Source organism: Molothrus ater, chromosome 10 (assembly GCF_012460135.2).
Source record: "Molothrus ater isolate BHLD 08-10-18 breed brown headed cowbird chromosome 10, BPBGC_Mater_1.1, whole genome shotgun sequence".
In the NCBI taxonomy this organism is placed as follows: Eukaryota; Metazoa; Chordata; class Aves; order Passeriformes; family Icteridae; genus Molothrus; species Molothrus ater.
The window spans coordinates 18,799,260-18,819,315 of NC_050487.2; the positions used below are offsets into that span (position 1 = coordinate 18,799,260).

The 20,056-nt window shown below is 38.6% G+C and overlaps 1 protein-coding gene across 8 annotated transcripts in view; it reads left to right on the top strand.

The window, feature by feature from the left end:
- PEX5L (peroxisomal biogenesis factor 5 like) overlaps positions 1 to 20,056 on the top strand; it is a 102,462-nt gene that overhangs the window by 43,326 nt on the left and 39,080 nt on the right. For 4 of the 8 annotated variants that reach the window (XM_036388727.2, XM_054515972.1, XM_054515973.1 and 1 more), the window contains one exon: positions 18,924 to 19,028. The exons of 1 other annotated variant lie outside the window; for it this stretch is intronic. In XM_036388727.2, coding sequence (XP_036244620.1) covers positions 18,924 to 19,028 — 105 coding nt within the window. Of the gene's footprint in view, positions 1 to 17,134; positions 17,154 to 18,923; positions 19,029 to 20,056 lie in introns of those variants that run through there. 3 more of the 8 variants (XM_054515971.1, XM_036388729.2, XM_036388734.2) reach the window with 1 other exon arrangement.

A 20,056-nucleotide genomic window follows, 5' to 3' on the forward strand; every position in this document is an offset into this window, starting at 1 on the left:
CTCTACATTTTAATTTATGGTTTTTTTCATCCAAAATTAACTTTAATTTTTGAGAATAAATTTCCCTTTAGGGGAAGGGAGGGGGGGGTGGAGAGATGTTTCTAGGGTAGATTTTAAAACTTGTTTTTTGGCATTCTCAGTGGGGTTTTTTCAGCTGCTGGATACCATCATGAACAGCTGCTCCCAGCCATAGAGCACTTACTGCTGCCAGACTGCATGCTGAGAGCTGGAAATCTACTGCAAGGGAGGATTGCAGAGACCAAACCTCCACAGACAACTTTTAAGGCTGATTGAGAACTCTAGAGGTTAATAATTCAATTCCAGTCTTTACTGGAATTTTTACTGCTATCTTTGATTCCGTGATAGACCTTTAGTCTCAAGAAGAGAGGTTGCCCTGTGCAACCTCTTGTCTCTATGTGGTATTTATACATGTGATGGGTAAAATAACATGGCAGCGTGAATCTTGCAAAGTTTTGCAAATAATGGAACTCTCCACTTGAAGTTTTCATACCTATTTACATCCTTGTGTACATTTAGGAAAGCATGATGGATAATGTGATTTATTGCAAATGTGTGCATGTGAAACACAGTCATGCAATAGTTAGAAGCTTTGAAACTCTGATATTCATATTTCTGCAGATACTGAATTTTCTCCCTAACTGGTCTTTTAAAAATATTTCACTCTACAAAAATTAAGTGTCTCACTTCACTGTGTCTTTTCAATAATTTAAGCAGGATAAGAAGTTCATTATAGAAGGTAGTTCACAAATGTTTAAAAGCTTAATTCTCTAGATTATGACTTCTGACAGGCTATATATATAAATTCAGCTAATGTATCCCTACAGAGAAATGTTGTGTCTCAGAATAGAAAGTCTTTTGCAGGCAGCAGCTGGAGACAATATTTTCTTACCACGTGCAGTGCATGGAGAAGCAGAGCTGTAGGATTACTGCAGGCCATATTTGTGCTGTGGAGCTCTGGAGTTTAGGACAATCAGTTTCCACTGTTCACTACCAATCTGAACTTTCTCAAAGTGGAAGTTCAGGTTGATTTGTAGTCCAGAAACTGCCAAAGACTGGACACAAGATGTTTTTGAACTTTAGCAAATCACAGCAAGGCTTCTATTGAGAATGAACTGATAGGAGACTTGCAAAGGTACTTTTAGCTATTATAATTCATGGATGGTTGGGAACAAGCACCATCCCTCCTCCCTTGTGACAGGGTCCTCATGGAGCACAACTCCATATCCTTGCACATGTCTCATAAGACTGCCAAACATAGGAGATTTACCTCCCTGAAAATACAAAAATACAATTAAAAATAACATAAGAAAGACTAAAAATGACAACACATGGACTAGGAGACAAAATAGAACTTGCACAAGCATATGTCAATTACCTGTCCACTTTAATAGGATTATTAGTTATTAAAAATACATTCTCACCAAAAAGATCACACCAGGGAAACAGAGGCAGATGCAGCTAGAACAAGTAGCTATAGCAATAGGTGGACACAGAACAAGTCCAGCTCTATTTCCCCTTCCCTCAAAGTCCATAGGACAAGTTGCAGGTGTGAGGTGCTAACTTAGAGCTGGAATGTGCTATGCTGGTATTCCAATTTCACAGCTGCTCTCAGACTGCCCTAACTTGAGTTCTGAAATCCACAGGTTTTAATCATTACCTGTAACTGTAAATAAAATTAAAAGTGCACTGCCATGATGAATTCCTTATAACACAGCTGAATTTGCTGACCTTCACTTGTAGGTTCTTGGTTGCTCCCAATGCCTTTAAAACTCTCTATGCTGCAAGTTCTGTGGCAGACTTTTTGGAAAGTTTTGACTGAATAAGTCCATGGGAAAAGTGTTTTTTTTCCCTCTGAGCCTTTAATCACAAACACTGAGGACAGCCCTGCAGAGAAGGGCTTGGGAGTGCTGGAAATTCTTTGCTCAGAGGGTGGTGAGACAGTGGCTGCCCAGAGAAGCTGTGGATGCCCCATCCTTGCAGGTGATGAAGGCCAGACTGGATGGGACCCTGGCTAACCTGAGCTAGTGGGTGGCATGCTGGCTCATGGCAGAAGGGTTGGAATTAGATAATCCTTAAGGTCCCTTCCAACTCCAGCCATTCTATGAAAAATGCTTTAAAAATAGTAAAATTGTGCTGCAGATATGCAAGTGTATAAGCAGAGATACTTCAGTGTGTGGTGTGTGTTGGTTATCTCACCTCATCATGTCAGCCACCTTTGACATGACTCACTTCATGAGGGCTGATGATCTCATCGCTCTTCTCCTCCTCCTCACTTGTGACATTTTCCATTATCCCTGGTCTCTCTTCCTCTGTCTGATGTTGGCAATTTTCACTGCTGTCTCTGTTCTCCTGAAACCAGGAGACAAGCTCTGTAAGTGCACACAATCCCTGATGCTATTTGCAACAGGGAGGTGTGGTGAAACTGATAATAGGATTGTGAACTTCATCAACAACTCTTTTTTTATTTTTTTAAACCTGTACCAAGAACTGATAAGGAGTATTTACCACCCAGGAGCTCTGGCTTGCTGCAGCTGTGCACACTGACTGGTGCTACCTCCAGGCTCTCCCAGTCCTAAATATTCCAGATGTTTCATTAGCATATTTCCCCATCATTCACAATACAATTATGAGCTTCATTTGTCACTACAAACCAAGCAAAGCCTAAAGTTGGAAATTTCAGTCACAAATGGGTTTGTGCTGACTGAATACAAACTTCAGGCTGCTTTTCGATGTTTATTTTTAATGGATTCTGAATGCTCCCACTAATTCAGGAACTCAAGTGATTAAAACAAGAGAAGGAGGACTTATTTTGCTAAATGTAATTCCTGCTTAGGGGACTTGCTGATCCCCCCTTGTAGCTGGAGGAGGCAAGGGGATTGGGAGCATTTAACTTCTTACAGTGTCAAACAACAGCCACTGCCTAAATGCCTGCAGGTTAATGCTCTGAGGGCAGATAACAAGGCTGGCCTGGGTCCCACCCCTAACTACAGACAGGGAGTTATATTTAGGGTTTAAATATATGAGATTTAGTCCTTACACACATCAAAATAGGCTGTTATATCTTAGACACGTTTGTGTCTTTACACGAGAGTCACATGTAACTACAACTACAATCCAGGGTACAGTTTCTGGTTCAGTAATTGCATTACTCAGACTTAGGAAATACTTCCAGAAAACACCATATTCATTCATATTCATGTTCTCAGGGGCTTGTAAAACAGCAGTACCAGCTGTAGATAGGCAGCACTATAAAACCTCACAACAGGAGAATCTGTAATATTTTAAACTGGCTTCTAGCCATTTTGATAACTGCTAGTTGATAACTGAATATTAAAGATACTGTTCTGGATTTCTCTGAGCAAAAAATGCTATTATTTTTCTATAGCTTGTTTTACATCATAATTTCCCAGCATCCTAGGTGAGACAAAGCATCTCTATGATGCTTGTGGCTCTTTACTCCTTTTCCAATCATTTTATACGTGAAAGAAGTAAAAGAATACAGACACAGTTATTGCAAAAGGACAGTCTAATCTTTGATTTCACTTTAATAGCTGAAATTAGTTTAAAAAATAAAATGCTGTGGAAAAATATTTGCTCTTTGAAGTGGTGAGGGACAGCTGTGCTTATTCATTACTCTTTGTGCCACATTCCCTGATTTCTTTCAATTTGTCTTTCTCACTGGAATCCTCTTAGGCAATATGTTGCTGTATAGGCTCTGACCTTCACTGTTATGAACAACTTTTAAGAAGCTAATAGTCCTTTTTAGATGTGTTTCCTCACATCCATCCCCCATCAGGACCCCAGGGAGAAAAACATCAAGCTCTCAAAAGTTGTTCTGTTCTACTGTAGAGATGACAACTGCATTGCAAAGATTTCCTGTTGAGCTCTGAATGTTGCCATAAAATTCAGAAATTCCTTTACATCCATCTAGTCCTGAAGGTTTTATTCCACTTGCTGCCAACTTTAGGTCGTTTTTACAAAATGAGCAATTGAGAAAGGAGATACAAGTTTTTTCATTTGGAATTCATCCATAAAAGCAGCAAGCCAGCAAAGGAAGAAAGATGAATCCGATGCAGCAAACACTGAAATGGCATTGTTAAAAGAAAAAACACCAAACCAAGAAAGTCCTTTTGTTTTAGTATATAAAAGTTTGTTTTAAATGTCCATATTTCTTTTCACTGAGAGGGCTTGTTCAGCATGACTACAATTTTAATAAACATTTGATGTACAGGGATTTTTCAGGAAAAATATAGCACATATTAGGTTTATAACATCTCCAGCTTTTGGTGACAGTCTTCTGTGGAAAATATCTTGAGATATCAGTTCCAAGTGTTCAGTTACTGATTTCTTTCTAAGCTATATATTTTTCTGTCACCTCTGTAACAGGATAACTTGGACTTAGGAAAACATCCCATTTGATTCAAAGCTAACTACTTTCATAATTTTGCATTGCATTGATAGTCACTTTAGCTCTGGGTCAAAAATCCAATTTTTTCATTGTGATTTTTCCAGTCAGACAATGAGCCAAAGACTCACAAGCCAGAACAGGCAGATGCAGTCTGGATAGGAACATTTACAAGGATATTGTCATAGCATTTACACCGGTGCTGGTGCCAAATGAGCAGAAGTTCCAGCAGTTCTCCTGATAAATCCACGTTTCAACACTGCTTTATTCAGAACATCTTGTAAGGTGATCATTATTCCAGACCACTCTTGTATGTTTTTCTAAATAATGATATTAAATCAATATGTAAACATGGTAGGAGAAATGTCAACAGTGTACTGTAGCTTCTGCAGCAGGATGTGTGTCCTGAGAGGCCACAGCTGAGATTTATTGGTCCACACTGTAACTCCAACTCAGCAGTTTCAATAGAGAATGTTTCCCATCCCCCTATACAAAGAGAACCTATTGTTTCTAGGTATGATATTCTGTATAAGAAACAGAATAGGGGCAATAGACATCAGGGCAAGCATCCTGGTAGTCACAAAGTGAAACAGAAATATCTCATTTTAGTTCTGTAACAGCATTTCTGACTCACTGAACATGTAATTCTCAGAGGATGAATTTCGAGTGTTGATAGATTTATTGCAAAGTAAAATTAAGGATCAAAAACCAGCCTTCATTGCTATTTTATAGATTATCTCCTAGGAGGATTTATAGAAATCATACTTGAAGCAGACAGCAAGTGATTATCTGGAGTTGAACTACCACATTCAACAGAGCACTCCTGTGATAGCAGGGGCTCTGCTGCCTTTGGGGCTGCACTACAAAGACCAGAAAAGTAGCAGCAAAATAAAAAAGAGGACATCCAGCAGAGAATCCTAAGGACACTGAAGGGAGATGCAAACTGAAAATTCATGAAATGCTCTCAGCACAACATCACACCTGCCCTGAAGTGTGAACCCAGGAGAAGAAAGGTAGCAGTTTCCCAAAATAAAACCTTCCCCTCCAGATCAGTTGAGATCCTTTCTCCAGGCTGCTGAAATCCCTGCCTGTGGGAGTATGCAGCACCATCTACTCCCAGTGCAGAAGTGAAGTGCTGACAAGTTGATGTGAACAGCAGAAGGGTTTTTGGGGAGGTATCTCATGAGGAAGGTGGAGGGAGCAAACCAGTGTCTCCATCTGAGCTTGGTTTTCTCCAAGCTGAATGGTCAGAGAGACAAAGATGTTCCTCTGACATAAGAGCAGCACCAGAGCACTTCACAAGCAGAATAATACAAATTCCACAAAAATTATACATATACACATATATATATATATGTCTTAGAGGACATTCCCTGCAAGATACAAGTGTTGTACAAAACAAAGAAAGGCTTTTTCTACCTGTAATATATGAGGCCAGCTAAGGTGAGCACAAAGCAAATCATAACCTCAAAATCTAGGAATTACTAAGGGTTACTATATCACATGGTATCACACAACCCAGAAATTTAAAGCCACTTTCTCAATGGTACAAAAAAAAACTTGGAAAGGAAGTCCTTCTTCTTGTGGCTCCCACAGTATTTGTAACAATTTAAAATGTCACCTGTAATTTGCTGATCTGGTGATATCTGTAATACTCCTCATTAGAGTTAAAGGGCTAACCTGATATAGTCTAAACAAGGCATGCTCAGTAATAGGAGCTCTAAATTAGGCAGCTACAAGATAAACAAAAGACCATCTTTTGTTCTTGATCCTTCTCTGGTGCACTGAAAACCAATCATGCCCAGAGCTTTGGGTTCCTAAATTAACCAGCAAAATTCAGACTGAAATTTCAAATTTACTCAAATGCAGGCACTTAATGCATTCATTGTCTGTGTCTATTTTCTGCATTTACTCTTAAAGAGCTCACATTTGCACAGAAGAAAATGCCTTGTTTTAATTAACAATTGATTTCTAGCTATCTTTGTGTCTGGAACATGCATTTTTACATTTACAAGCAGATCTTTGAGTTTCTAGAAACTCACAGCCTTTGGTAATGTAAGGATATTTACAGGGTGCAAAAAAAATGTAAAGCCTTTATATGGAAATAATGCACAGTTAAACAATAAGGTCACAGACAATGGAGAAATAAAAGGTCAGCATTTAAGAAAAACAACACAAAAAAAACCCTTTGGAGAAAATAGAAACAGCCTCAGCAGGTATATGAGGAGGCATTCCTCTACTACTCAGGGAACAGGAGCATGAAAAAGAGAGGGTTTTTCCCAACACTTTCAGGATAACATGGTAATATTTGAAAGGAGCTGGTCTTTCATGTACTGAGATAAAAGTTCTCAGTCTACCATAGCCAAACTCTCTCCAGCCACTGGCACTGTTACTGACCAAAAAACTTACTCTATTAATGAAATGAGGCAAAACATGTGTAAAAACTCAAGTGTAACTGGTGAGTGGACAGTGCAATTCAGAAAGGAGTGTGTGGAATCTGCTCCAGGCTATCCTTTCCACTTCACTGACCAGGAATCAACTGCTGGAATTTTTTTCAGCTGCCAATGACTCCACAGGCACTTCGCGTTAAGGTGTGAACAGGAGGGGGGAAAAAAGATCCTGGTCTTGCTGTAGACACTCTTAGTTCAGCTTTTAGACCAACCTCAGCTTGGCAGGGTTTCAATCAAGGCTACCTTGTGACCCAGGTGACACCATCCCTCCATCCCTCCCTCCCTTCCAGGGACGCACCGGCATTTCCCAATCCTACTGGGCAGCTGACACAATTACAGGTAATCCTTCCTCCCCTGCCCAGGCAGTGCCTACACAGCCCCAGTACCACAGGTTGCCTCTCTCTTGGAAATCCTCCTTCCCTCCTCTTTGCCAGATGCTCTCTGGCACCGATCTCTTGGGACAGACACACGTTTCTCACTTCTCTTTTCATCTCCTGGACACCTCCCCATAGGAAGGAGGGATTCGATTCACTCTCTTCATGAATATGCAACTCTAATTAGCTAATAAGCGTGTTTCTTGGAGCCTGAGATTCTGGCAGTAGCTCTGGTGTGTTATCCTACCTCAGTAACTCCCCTGTAGCAAACTTGGAGTTGAAGCACATGTCACTGGGCCTCTCACTGCTATCGCCATCTGCGGCAGCTCCTTTTATTCCTCAATTATGCTTGTGCTATCTGGGCTGAAAAAAAACTTCCAGTCCTTGCCAGTCTAAGCATATGCCTGTGTATTTATTCAAGTAATTTTTAACGATCTGAGTTGACAATGCCATCTTTCATATCATTTCACTGCAGTTTCATTAATACGAAGTGTCTCACGCTTAATGGGAAAGAGTGAAACTGGGATGAAACTTCCTTATTTACAAGATTTTCAGAACGAAATGAAGCAGCAGAGTGTTTCAGTGAATACAAAATCCAGAGTACTGGCTGATAGACTGATTTCAGTCAGTCATAACACTGTCATTAGAGAAGCTATCTAAGGCCACTCTCTGTTCCTAAATACAAAACCAGACAGGATAGTGAATTACTGCAGCACTACAACAGCAAAACGACCTTTCTTTCCCTGTGCTGTCTCAGTTGCTCGCCTCAGTGAGTAAAAAGCAAATACATATATATATATATATAAACATATTTTATACATACAAAAAAAAAACCATATTTATACAAATATGTATGTTTGAAGCTCTACAATTTATCCTCTACACCTCACCCAGCCCGGGGTGCCAGAAACACCCGACCCCTCTCCAGGTGTTTGTCAGCCACATCCTGGGCTAGTCCTTGGTACAATGAGACATGAGTGAGCTGCTGCACCCCTTTCCCTCAGCTGCAAGCCTGCTAATTCTCTGATGAAAGCACATTTATTGAGATGCCTGCAAGCCATTCAGAAGATGGTTAACTCATCCCTGCTCTTTCACTTGAGCAAGATCGATTTTGATGTTCAAGAACGGTCTGTGGTAAATTAATGTGATCTTGTGGAAGGAGGCACCAGCAGAGTACAGACTGCACTGCACAATTGAGAGAGATTTTTTTTTTTTTTGTGGAACCTCTGAGGAGAAATATTTCTGACAATAGCTGTCATGCGATTGTCAGGCCACTTAACCTCCGCAGCGTTGGGTTACCGTGCCCTGGGGTGTAGGAGAGATTCAGTTTGGCTTTAACTACACAGGACAGACTGGTGCTAGATTTGACATCCCAGCTGAAGAGGCACAATCCATTAGCTGGAGAAACTGTACCTCCACAGGGTTTTGTATCTGCCAGAACCCAGTTTTGAAATACAAGTAGCACCACTTACCTCCCAAGAAAGTAATCGCAATGGAAGCTTCTTGGAAAATATAACTGATGATTTAGCAATTGTTTTGCATATGAAATCTTAATTAAGATGTTTTGAGGATTAAGAATTTCTCCATAAGAGCCATTTGCTGTTACCAGCTGCTTTTACTACTTGGTCACGGATATCATCTTGTAGATACCCCACAGAGTTTTTATTAAACAAAATTGCTACACTACCAGCCAAACTACACTGCTGTAAAAAGTGTGGACTCACCACCTTTTTAATTACACTGCAGACATCCTCAAACTACTAGCTAACAACTGAATTTTGTGATACTGTTGAATTACAGGAAAAAAACAGAAAACTTGCTTCCCTAGTGAGGAACCTGCCAACCTAAGCCCAAGTGGACCACAAAACACTGCACTTTATAAACATTATACACTGATAAAACACACATTTTAAAAGTGTGTATAAAGTGAGTGAATAAGTACATAATTTTCTTGACTTTTCTTCAATAGATACTTTTTACCATATAAGTATGCAAAAATAATTAAAATAGGTGAAAAAATTTCGATAGGAGAGGCTAAATGCCTATTCAAGCAGAACAGTACAGAGAATATCCGATATCAGTGATGTGCTGGCTATCAGAAATAGAGATGTTGCTTTCAGCTCCTTGTAGAGCAGGCCAGGTGCTAATTACTGTCATTGATATGAAAATGAAGTTAAATCCACCAAAGCAAAAAAGAGTATAGAGTACTTGCAAATATATGCAAAAGAGCAGATTTATACAAATGTAACTGATGTGGCCCATTATGCTAAAAAATTATCTTAAAACAGTAAAGAGAGATAACCAGGCCAGATGGGACTCTGTGCAACCTGATCTAGTAGAAGGTGTCCCTGTCCATGGCAGGGAATTGGAAATAGATGGTCTTTAAGAACCCTTCCAACTCCAATCATTCTATGATTTTTTGCTTAGAACAAACTTTTAGTTGTCCAAGGCAGCTGAACTTATGATTAGGTCTCAAAGTAATTATCTACTAATGCACCTAATTTTTTTTTTTCATTTTCATGTCTGTAATTACAATGTATTTGCAATAATGGAGTAGAAAAATCCATTCTCCACACTAACAGTGCACGTCAGAGAATTAGGAACATCTTTTAAGAGCGCAATCATAATACCTCAATTTTAAGAATGTCTCCCTGAAGCTTTCCAAACTGTGTAAATGAAGGGACAGTAGCATAATCCTCTCTAAATAGGTTTATATGATGCTGCTAATGCTGCTTTTATATGATGCTGTTAATGCTGCATTTGCAGCATTTGCTGCATTAACATACTTTGGAACATCAGATGAGATCATTGTGAAGCTGAGAGTGCATGCAGAGGCCATGTCTAGGTCAGGGACATGAAGTTATTTTGCAGCCACACTGTTATTCAAATTCCTCATCTGGTATTGCCACTGTCTGATAAGTGATAATTTACTCTTTTTAGGGAATAAAAATAAGAGGGTAAATATACTCGACTACACAGGTTAAAAATAGGGTTTTATTCTGGAGGTAAGTACACTCAGGTTCTGAACCCTTTGTTGCAAAGAACACACAGCACAAGAGAGACAGAATGAATTTTGGGTCAAGGATACAGCATAAAGACCCTTTATGACCAAAGTGCTAAAAGAGTTCTACTTTGACACCACTCACTGTAGAAAGGACTCAAATCTTAAGGTTGTGGCAAAAAAATTACATAATAAATTCAAGGGTATCAAGAATTTATATTATGGTGGGAATCAAATGTTTGTATTACAGGAAGGGCTAAATTTATCTTTGCAGCATTTGGAACCATGGCAGGAGAGAACTCTTATTTTTCAGAAAATAAGCCTTAAAAGTATTTTTCAATCACAAACTATCCTGATCAGTTTTTTTCAAACCTGCCATCCAGTATGATATGTTTTCCTTATTTAATATGTACAGGTTTAATCAGAGATGATGAGAAAGTAACATCAATCTGCTTCAAAACAAACCTGATCACAAACTTCCATCTACCCTTTGATACTTCTTTGTTCCATTAATTCTCTGCCTCATCATCTTTCTATCCTTTTACATGGTAGAATCACATATATTGTTATGTTTGGATTAAATCTATTTTAGCTTTTCATGTTTATAAAAGCTTTCATTGTTTGTAATAGCCTTTGAGCAAGGTGTTCAACAAGCAAGCCAAAGAAAAACAAAAATCCTAAACAGAATTAAATCTTGTATGGCTATACACAAACCAAGAAAGAATCTGTATGAAAACATTGAACTGAGGACATGAATTTTGATCACATAATGTTTACCAAATATTTATAGAACTCAAATCCTGAGATTTTCATTCTAATCTTCAATAAAAGTTAATAGTGACAATGCATTACAAACTGTCTTCAGTGCCTAAGCTGTCATCCTTCATAAACAAAACCAGAACATTCAAAATAAGTAATTTAAGAACTAATACTATTTTTAAATGGTTCTGAGATTAGGTACCTAGCAAGAGACATATACCAATTCACTTATTTAAATACAGACCTCATTTTTCAAAACAATATGCAGAATTTTATAACAGGTCATCTGAGCTGTCACCCTCATTCAACATAACTCCACCTTTCCTAAACAGCACCTTCCTTAAGGACTTCCAAAATAAGAGTAAAACCTTGACTATGAAAATAAGCAATTTGGACTCTAATCTGGTGATGTAAAACAAGAGGAAACAACAGGCAACTCTTATGCCCCTCCAACAGTTTTGACAAACATTTCTGTTATATTCTTTAGAGGAGTACCAGTTCCCTTCTGTGCAGAAAATCACAGTTTCAGGACTTGAAAATTATCTTATAACTCTCACAGAATTGTATCTGTAGGATATGATCAGATTATTATGCATTCAGATCTTTTTTCTAGCTCTGTCAGAGATTTCTTTCTTTTAAATTTTGTTTATTCCTTTGCCTGTCTTTTTCTCATTCTAAATGTCTGATAAGTGTCTGCCCAATCTAGAAAAAGTCTACACTAACAAAATTATGGGGCTAATGGGACTTAATGCATTTTCTGGCTACACAGGTTTACAACTGTGAAGTGCAGGATTTAATAATGATATCTGGAACAAGAACAACAAAGTCTGTAAACACTGGAAAAAAATGCATATTTCTTCTATGTTCCAGGCTGGCAGAGGGCAGATTGCACTATTTAAACATCAGAACCTGCATAACTTTCTTTCAAAAATATCTTGAATCATATTCCAGACACAGTTATACTTCCAGTTGTCTTTTACACATGAAGTATAAAATAAACAGCTGCCTTCCAGTTAACTTGGAACAATGTTTTATATTCTGCATTTCCTACAAAGACTATCCTGGATTCATGCTCACTGATAAGCTGCTGATTTTTCCACATAAAATACCACCACTTCTCAGTTTATGTCATTGCTTTTCCTAAACAGACTGCAGAGTTAGTCTGAGTTCTCTGAATGTTTCGTGAAACACAACCATAAAAATTGTGTAGCAGGAGGTAAGGAACCCCTACCAGTTCAAAGAACAATACATCATGTGCTGGGAGGAAATGAGGGAGCAAAATCCATCATTTACACATCATGGGTGCAGTAAACATTTAAACAACAGACAGCACTTTAGTCACAATTGTTTATTTTGAAAGTGACCTGATCTCCTGGAATTTCACTGGCACTGGTACCAGAGGAATCTCTTATTCTAATTCAGCACATGCGTCATCATGGCAATATAGCAAATAATAGCAAGTAATTCTGTTGCTATGTGTATGTTATGACTGAGGATCATGATACTGAAGTCAACATAAAAGGAACTCAAATTATGGGAGAGAAAATACCTCAGCATTAATTCTCTGCTGAAGACTACCAAACAAATTTAAAATTGCCAAATGCTAAACCCAGTGGTTTCACAAAGTTCCTTGACACAGACTAAGCAGAGATGAAAGAAACCCTGCAGCTATTCCCTAAGATTTTTGAAGTCATATACCAGTGTGCAGTCAAAGGACTCATCCCTTTGGTAAAGCAATTCCAAATTATTAAGAAGTCAATCAAATAAGTGCTAAAAAATGGTTTCTACATATTCACAATGGTCTTATTAAAAGATGACAATTGCAGAGAAAGAAAAGACTGCAAAACGTCTCATCCAAGCCTTCTATCACAAGGAGATTTATTATATAACTCGTTCGTAAAAGGAGCAGAACCTTAAACAACCTCTAAATATTGGTTCTGTCCCAGACCTCCTTCTTCTTACCAACTCTGCCCTATATTCCCAGCTGTATTTATTATTTACAGTTAAATCATCATTATTGTTTCAACATTACAGTGTTATTATCTTGTTATCTCAAACTGTGCACTCCCTATTATACCCCAAATAAAACTCTTTGACTTAAGAGAGAAAAAAACCCTATTTCACATCCTCCTCTTAGCCTGCAGGAATCATACTAACTTATAGAGAATGAGTTAGATTGGCAGAATTGTTAATTTCCAGTCATAATTTGTGTTCAGATGTGTTAAGTCAGGTAACTTTGTACAAGTTCTTGAGAGCAAAATGGGTCTTGCAGAGCTTCCACCAGAGATGTTTGGAAGCTGTCCCACTTGGCTCTGGGAATGGATCTATAGGCTTCAGACTGAGACAGCCTCTCAAGGGAGCACAGGCGGTGCATCAGTTACTGAGTCAATAAACAGAAACCCTTCCAGTGCCATTTCCATGCAAATGCTTCTCAAACTGGAACTCAATTTAACCACCCTATTGACATTTAAATGGGAACAAGCCACAACCCAGAGAGGGGAAACGTGAATATTTATGCTTATTGCCTTTTACAAGCTTTTGTCCCTTTCTTTGCCATTTTTCCTGAATGCAGTAAAGTCTTCCCATATCAACTCTGAAATCTGTTATTCCATCAACATAAGAATGAAAATACGGGGAAAGGGATGAAAGAGGAGTAGAACATTGTGAACTCAGCCAATATGGATTTATCTGCTTTACTATAAGTTACTTCTTGGGCAAGTCTTCCTATAGCTGCTTCCTTGTCTGTAAGCAGCTCTGTCTGTGTTTCATCATAATCTTGTAAGAATGAGCTACTGAAAGTTCTGAGTCAGAAGAGTTTGGATAATCACAGAGAACTTGATAAGAGGTTCCAAATGATCCAAATACAACATCAAAATAGAAGCTCAGGTTCTGAAACCTAGTCTGAACCCTGAAAATGCTGTTTCCAGTTCAGGACTGAGAGCTTGTTTATGTTTCCTCACCATGGCCAACCAGGCACTGCCTAAAGGAATTGTGTTCTCATTTATCTTAGATATATATTTGACTTTATTAGGCTTGTAATAAAAATACTACCACGAGCTCTGATGAAACAGATTTTTCTGTTTAAATACCAATCTTGTATTCATCCATAAAACTGCCTCACCATATGTTTCTTCATTATTTTTAATTATATATAAGATGCAAGACAAAACCTCACTAGAAAAAAGTAAAAAAGTATAGATGAGAAGAAAGACATATGCAGAAAACATGAACATAAAAGCCTGAGAAGGGAAAAATTTGAAGTCATAAAGAGAACCTGTGTAAATCAAGAGCTTCAGTTGTATTGTGGGGACTAGAACTCCCATGGTACCATTGCATAGCTCTGAGTGCTCATTTTGAGAGGTAAAAAACCTTAGCGCTGCGTGATTTAAAAAAATAAAGCCAAGTTTTTCCCCTTCATTTTTATTTTTAAGTTGCACAAAACAGGAATATTTGTGGAGCATGAAGCCATTTGGAATAGGCTGCTTAGCTGGTACTCTAACACATCAGCTGCTGGGGGATCTGGAGGGCAGCCAAGCCTCCCAGACCCAACACGTTCTGCAGCTCTCCCTGTTCCTTCTCCCGGCACAGGAGGACAACAGCTCCTCAAACTCCAAGTTCTCACTAATCATCTTTCATAAAGTTTGCTTTACAAAGGCCCTCTCAACCTATTAAAGATATTTAAAGTGCAGATTGGTACTCCAAGATGTCCTGAACTGGTGGGTTTTGGTTTTGTTTTGTTTTCAAACACTTCAATTCAACAGCCCAGTGGGAAAGGTCAGGACATCTGGCCATATTTTTTGGCATTACATTTATAAATGTTATTCTATTTCTCCTCAGCTAGAAAGGGAGATGCCCATGAAAGCATAATCCTGCCATACCTGTACCAGCACTGCCTGAAGATAAACTTTTTATCTATCAAATTTCTTTATAAGGAAAGCTGTCTTAAAACTTCTGTTTTACAGAAGCTTAAATTTAAACATGCCTGTGCTGAGATGATTTCTGTGAACAGGGATGCATTGTAGTGTGTCAATTAAAGCTGAAACAGCTTGGTAGGATCCTTGAAAAATAAATGACACAGACACAGGTCTGTGTAATGAAGGAAAACTTTCTTCATGTATGCATGTTAAAAAAAAAGAAAATCTGATCACTCCATTTCTTTCTGCTCACTTTCTCACAAGAACAGATGTTATAAATATTCCTGAAAAGTGAATTTAGGACTCAAGTAAATAAATATTTGTCAAAAGCAAACTTATAATTATGAAATGGTTTTAGATAAAATCCTTTTATTGCATAGATGACAACAAAGAATTTCTGCAATTAATCATTATAGGTTAAATACTGTTGTCAAAATGTTAAACATTTACAAAGCACTGGCTATTGGCTTTTCATGCACAAGAACAAATTTGCAAATCACTGTAATGAAGAAAATAATTACAGAATTATAGAGTATTGCACTAAATAGTAATGTTTCAAGTGTGAACATGTGTTTATTCTGATCTGCCCATCAGGACCTGCAGGTGATCTGTTGGTCCCAAGTACTTAAAGCTTTATCCTGGATGAGCATGGTTGCAAAGCTATATGCATCACTTATTTTTAAAAATCAACTTTATGCTGCACTAGAAATTTATATTAAGATGCTCTTACAGTAATTTAATTAAATACTCATTACTAAGTACCACATCTAAATAGTGTGACTTGTACAAAATTGAATTTGGAACTATTTAGAAACAGCAGCAGAATAAAAGTATTTCCTTACAAAATCCTGCTAAATCAGCATACTCCTATGGAAATGTCTATTACTACCCATTATCTGATCCCAAAGGAAAAGCTTAGAGAAATTGTTATTAAGTTTTGAACCCAATGCTGTTATAAATATTTAGCATCAGGGGAATACTCTGAACTCTAGTCCTTATTTTGCTATGGAGATATTACCTAAAGGAACTGCTGCATTTTCTAAATGTATCAAATAACAAAGCACTGACACCTTTCTCAGTTTCTCTTAAGCAGTATGTTCCATTAAAACAAATAATACATTTTTTCCTTCATCAATTCACATTTGTCATAATTTGCACAGGGGTTGTCATGTTCTACATCACAATTGTTTCCATTTCTATACTGCAAACCAATAGGGAATGATGAAATTTATTTACTAAATTGTTAAACTGTGGTTTACATGAGAAAGTAACTGACCTTGCAAACATCCACTACCAACAAACTGTTTGTTTTGAAGTTATGGCATGTCTAAAATGAGTTGTTACTGAATTACAGGGTTTGAGCAATAAACTGCTGTGCCAGGTAAATTTATATAGCACTTTGGCTTGCTAAGAAACAACACTTAATATCAAAAGAGGCTAAGTAAATAGCACCTTAAAAAATAATTCTTTAATGGTTATTGTAATAAATGTGCTGGAGATTATAATTTCAGCTGCAGTTGACAACAGTAACAAGGTCATCCTGACCACAGAAAAACTGGTTTTATCTCTCTCCAATTCTTTGGCCTAATGGCTTCATAGGCAAGAATTGGCTACACAGTGGTCACTACAGGGAAGAGAGACCAACATTTTCAAGGTTACCTACCTTACATAGGACAACAATTTAATTTCTAGCCAACAGAATAAAAAGCTGCATTTCCAGTGAATTGTTCCCCTGTGTACCTCTCCAGCAGAATCTGACAATTTAAACAATTCCACTGCATTGGCTTTCTCTTTGGCATCCAGGAAATTGTTACCAACTTCTAGTTTCAAAATGTTTCACACAGCATAGGCTAAACAGCCAGAAATGTCAACCTGACTTTCATACAGGAAAGTGTGTTTTTCTTTTAGGAAAGTTAAAAAGCTAACTTAAAAAAAAAAAAAAGGTAGCATCAAACCACTTGCTTTGCCCAGCAAATAAACTAGGTCTGCTCATTAAAAATAGCACAGAGGTATCCTTTGGGTTGCTTTTCTCCATTGTAGCATGGCCACTTTAAACTGGTGAGACAGATTTTATATTTGGTGTCAGCCACTCCCAGGGCTTTGCAGTTACGTGTGTGGAGGATGAACAGCAGGCACTAATATGAGTATCATGACTCTTTTCAGGCAGTAGGTGAAACCTTGAAGAAAAAGTGGCTCTGTCTTCAAAAAAGTGACCTGACCTTTGCTTTGGTGGGTTTTTACTCTGCAAGAAATAAAAAGCACTGCATGCTTTCCAATGCATCCTTCCTAGCTGATAAACGATTTTGTTCTAGCACTCAGCACAAAAGGACTACATTTTATAAAGACCAATAGCATGCTATTAGTGCTAGCTAATGATAGCTCATGTGTCATACTGGAAACAAGCTTCATAGACCTGGAATATGTCATGTGAATCATGAACAAACACGTAATTGGCCCAGAACCTTTGATATGCTTACCAATTAAATGTAATTCTCATTGAATTTAATATATGTAATTTTACAATGACTTTGCAGTTCTTTGGATATCAAAGGCATCACAAGTCCAGCATGCTTATCATTTATGACACTTCTGCTCTGAGAATTTCTTGCAGCATGCAAAGAACTCTCTGTAGGGTATCTGTGATGTGTTGCACAAGCAAGCTAATCTAATATTGACCTGACCAGTAATAAAACCCATTTAGAACCTGCAATAGTACGTATTGGTTTTACCTGCAATTGATGAAATGTTCCTGAAATCATCTGTAGTTTGGTATAAGCAATAGTGGGGGTTTACTTGACTACAGAATATACTGCTAGTGAAGACAATTCTTGTATATGTCTTAGCAAAGAACCCCTTCTGTTAATAGACTTTTAAGGATTTAAATATATTTAAGTCCAGTGTAAAATACTTCTTTTATGGAGCCAGATCCTGCAGTCTTTGCACAGCTAAAACTTCCATGGAAACCAATGGGAGCTTTTAAAGTATAATAATAAGGACCTGCCCAGGGTCACTGGTATAATGCAGCTCTGCTGTGATACTTTATGTGTAAGCTCCAACCTTCTCTATCACTTGCAAGAGGCAGAGATTAAAATAAGACCAAAGATCAAGATACAGAAACCCATGTGAACTCAAGATGATAAAGACCCTCATTAAATAAAAAGAATGGCATTAAACAGCATGGCACATAATATTGGTGCACTCTTTGTTTGGGTATTTTATATTAAATAATGTTAAAATATCTTAACCTTGTCCAGAATATTTACAACGTGTTAAGAGAAGTTTAAGAAAAGTGTATCTTAAAAAAAAAATCCTTACAGTAATGATCATTTTAGGGAGAGCTGTAGCAATGCCTACGATGGCAGAATTTGGCTCCGTATGTTCTGTTAGCAAAAACCCAGACTGTTTTTATGATGTAAATTGCTTTTTAAAATGTTACTAGAGCTATAAACTCTGTGGGTCCAGATTATACATTCAAATTTCAGGGAGAGTTTGCCTCAGTGAACAACAAGGAACTGTGCTTTACTTGAAAATTCCGCTTGACGCTATTTTTAAGAAAAAAACAGAAAAAACCCACAGAGAGGTATTTTGGCTATAAACTTGGATAACTAAAATTAAATCAACGGGCTGATCCTCCAGCCCCTGCTGCTCTGGGGATCCTATCCTGCAGAAGGTTGGCACGCGGGAAATTCCAGCAGGCCTTGGCCCAGAAGGAAAGCGCCAGATTCCTGTTGACTTCATTGGGGCAACTCGAACAAGCCACCAGACCACGGCTAGACCCCAACTGCCTCCTTAACCATTGGGTTGATGGACCACTTGTTACATTATTATTATTATTTTTCCTATTTTTAACCAGTATATGTGTGTGTGTGTTCTGCTTCCAACCGAGCTTTGCTTCCAGGCGCAGGCGCGGCCGGGTCCCGCGGGCCGGGTCGGGAGCGCGCGTGAGGGCGTTCGGAGCCCGCTGCTGACCTGGCGCCGTTGTTGGTTTCGCTGTTGTAGGGCAAAGGCGCTAGGGCGGCCGATAAGGCTGTGGCCATGGTGATGAAGGAGATTCCGAGGGAGGAGTCTGCAGAAGAAAAGCCCCTCCTCACTGTGGCATCCCAGGTGGGCAGAGCGCGGGGCTCTGAGGGGGCCGCGGGCGCCGCGCGAGTCCCTGGCCCCGCTGGGTGACCCGTCCCGCTGCTTCACTGAGGGGGGAAAAGAGCCTGGGGTGAATATTGGGGGTGTAGACGGTTTGACGTGAAAATTTAAACAAAAATGCATTTTTTTCTCCCCAGTTCAGTTACCAGAAAGTTGTTTAAAGCTAGTGTAAAATCTCGGCTCTAATTCATGTCATCAATTGTCACGCCATAAATACTCATTTGCAATTCATATATAAAATATTCCCATTCCGTGCATATGTAAAATAAGAAACGACCTGTTCACAGTAATGTCATTTCCAATATCTCAGATCCCATTCTTAAGCTCTCACTGGGATTCTGCTCCTGGTCTGGATCAGAATATGTGACTTGGCACATCTCATTGCTTTCATTTCTACACCTCCAGTCAAAGGAAGGACGTACGTCCCCACACTAAACCTTACACCTACCTTGGAGTAGCTACCAAGAATTTGGTGGTTCCATTAGCTCCTTAAAGACAGTGACTGAACGCTACTGTAAACCACAGCACTCTTTCTATAAGAGTGGATTTTATTCCCTCATGTTGCTCACATGAATTTGTTCCCCAGGCAAGTGCATTTAGTTTACTGCCGATATTTACTGCACATAAATGCTTCCAGCTCATCAGGAATGGAAATTGCTGGAAGGTGGTTTTACATGAGAGCCTTAAACGAAATCCACAGTCCTGTTTTATTCCTCTCATGATTTAGGATAAGAGCTACTGTACTTTAGAAAGTTCCAAGATGCACACACACCAGCACATACTTCTCTAGCACAGCATCGCAGATATGCTGCACTAATACACATTCTAGAAATACCATCTACTAATTTGGAAACCAGGTCTGGCACCTCCTCCTCAGCCCCTGTTGAACACCAAGTTTTGTTCATGGTGAACTCCTCTGTCTGTGAAGAAATTGCACAGATGAAAAAGATGCTCTGTTTAAGGCATCATTTCTAATTTTCCATTAAGTGATT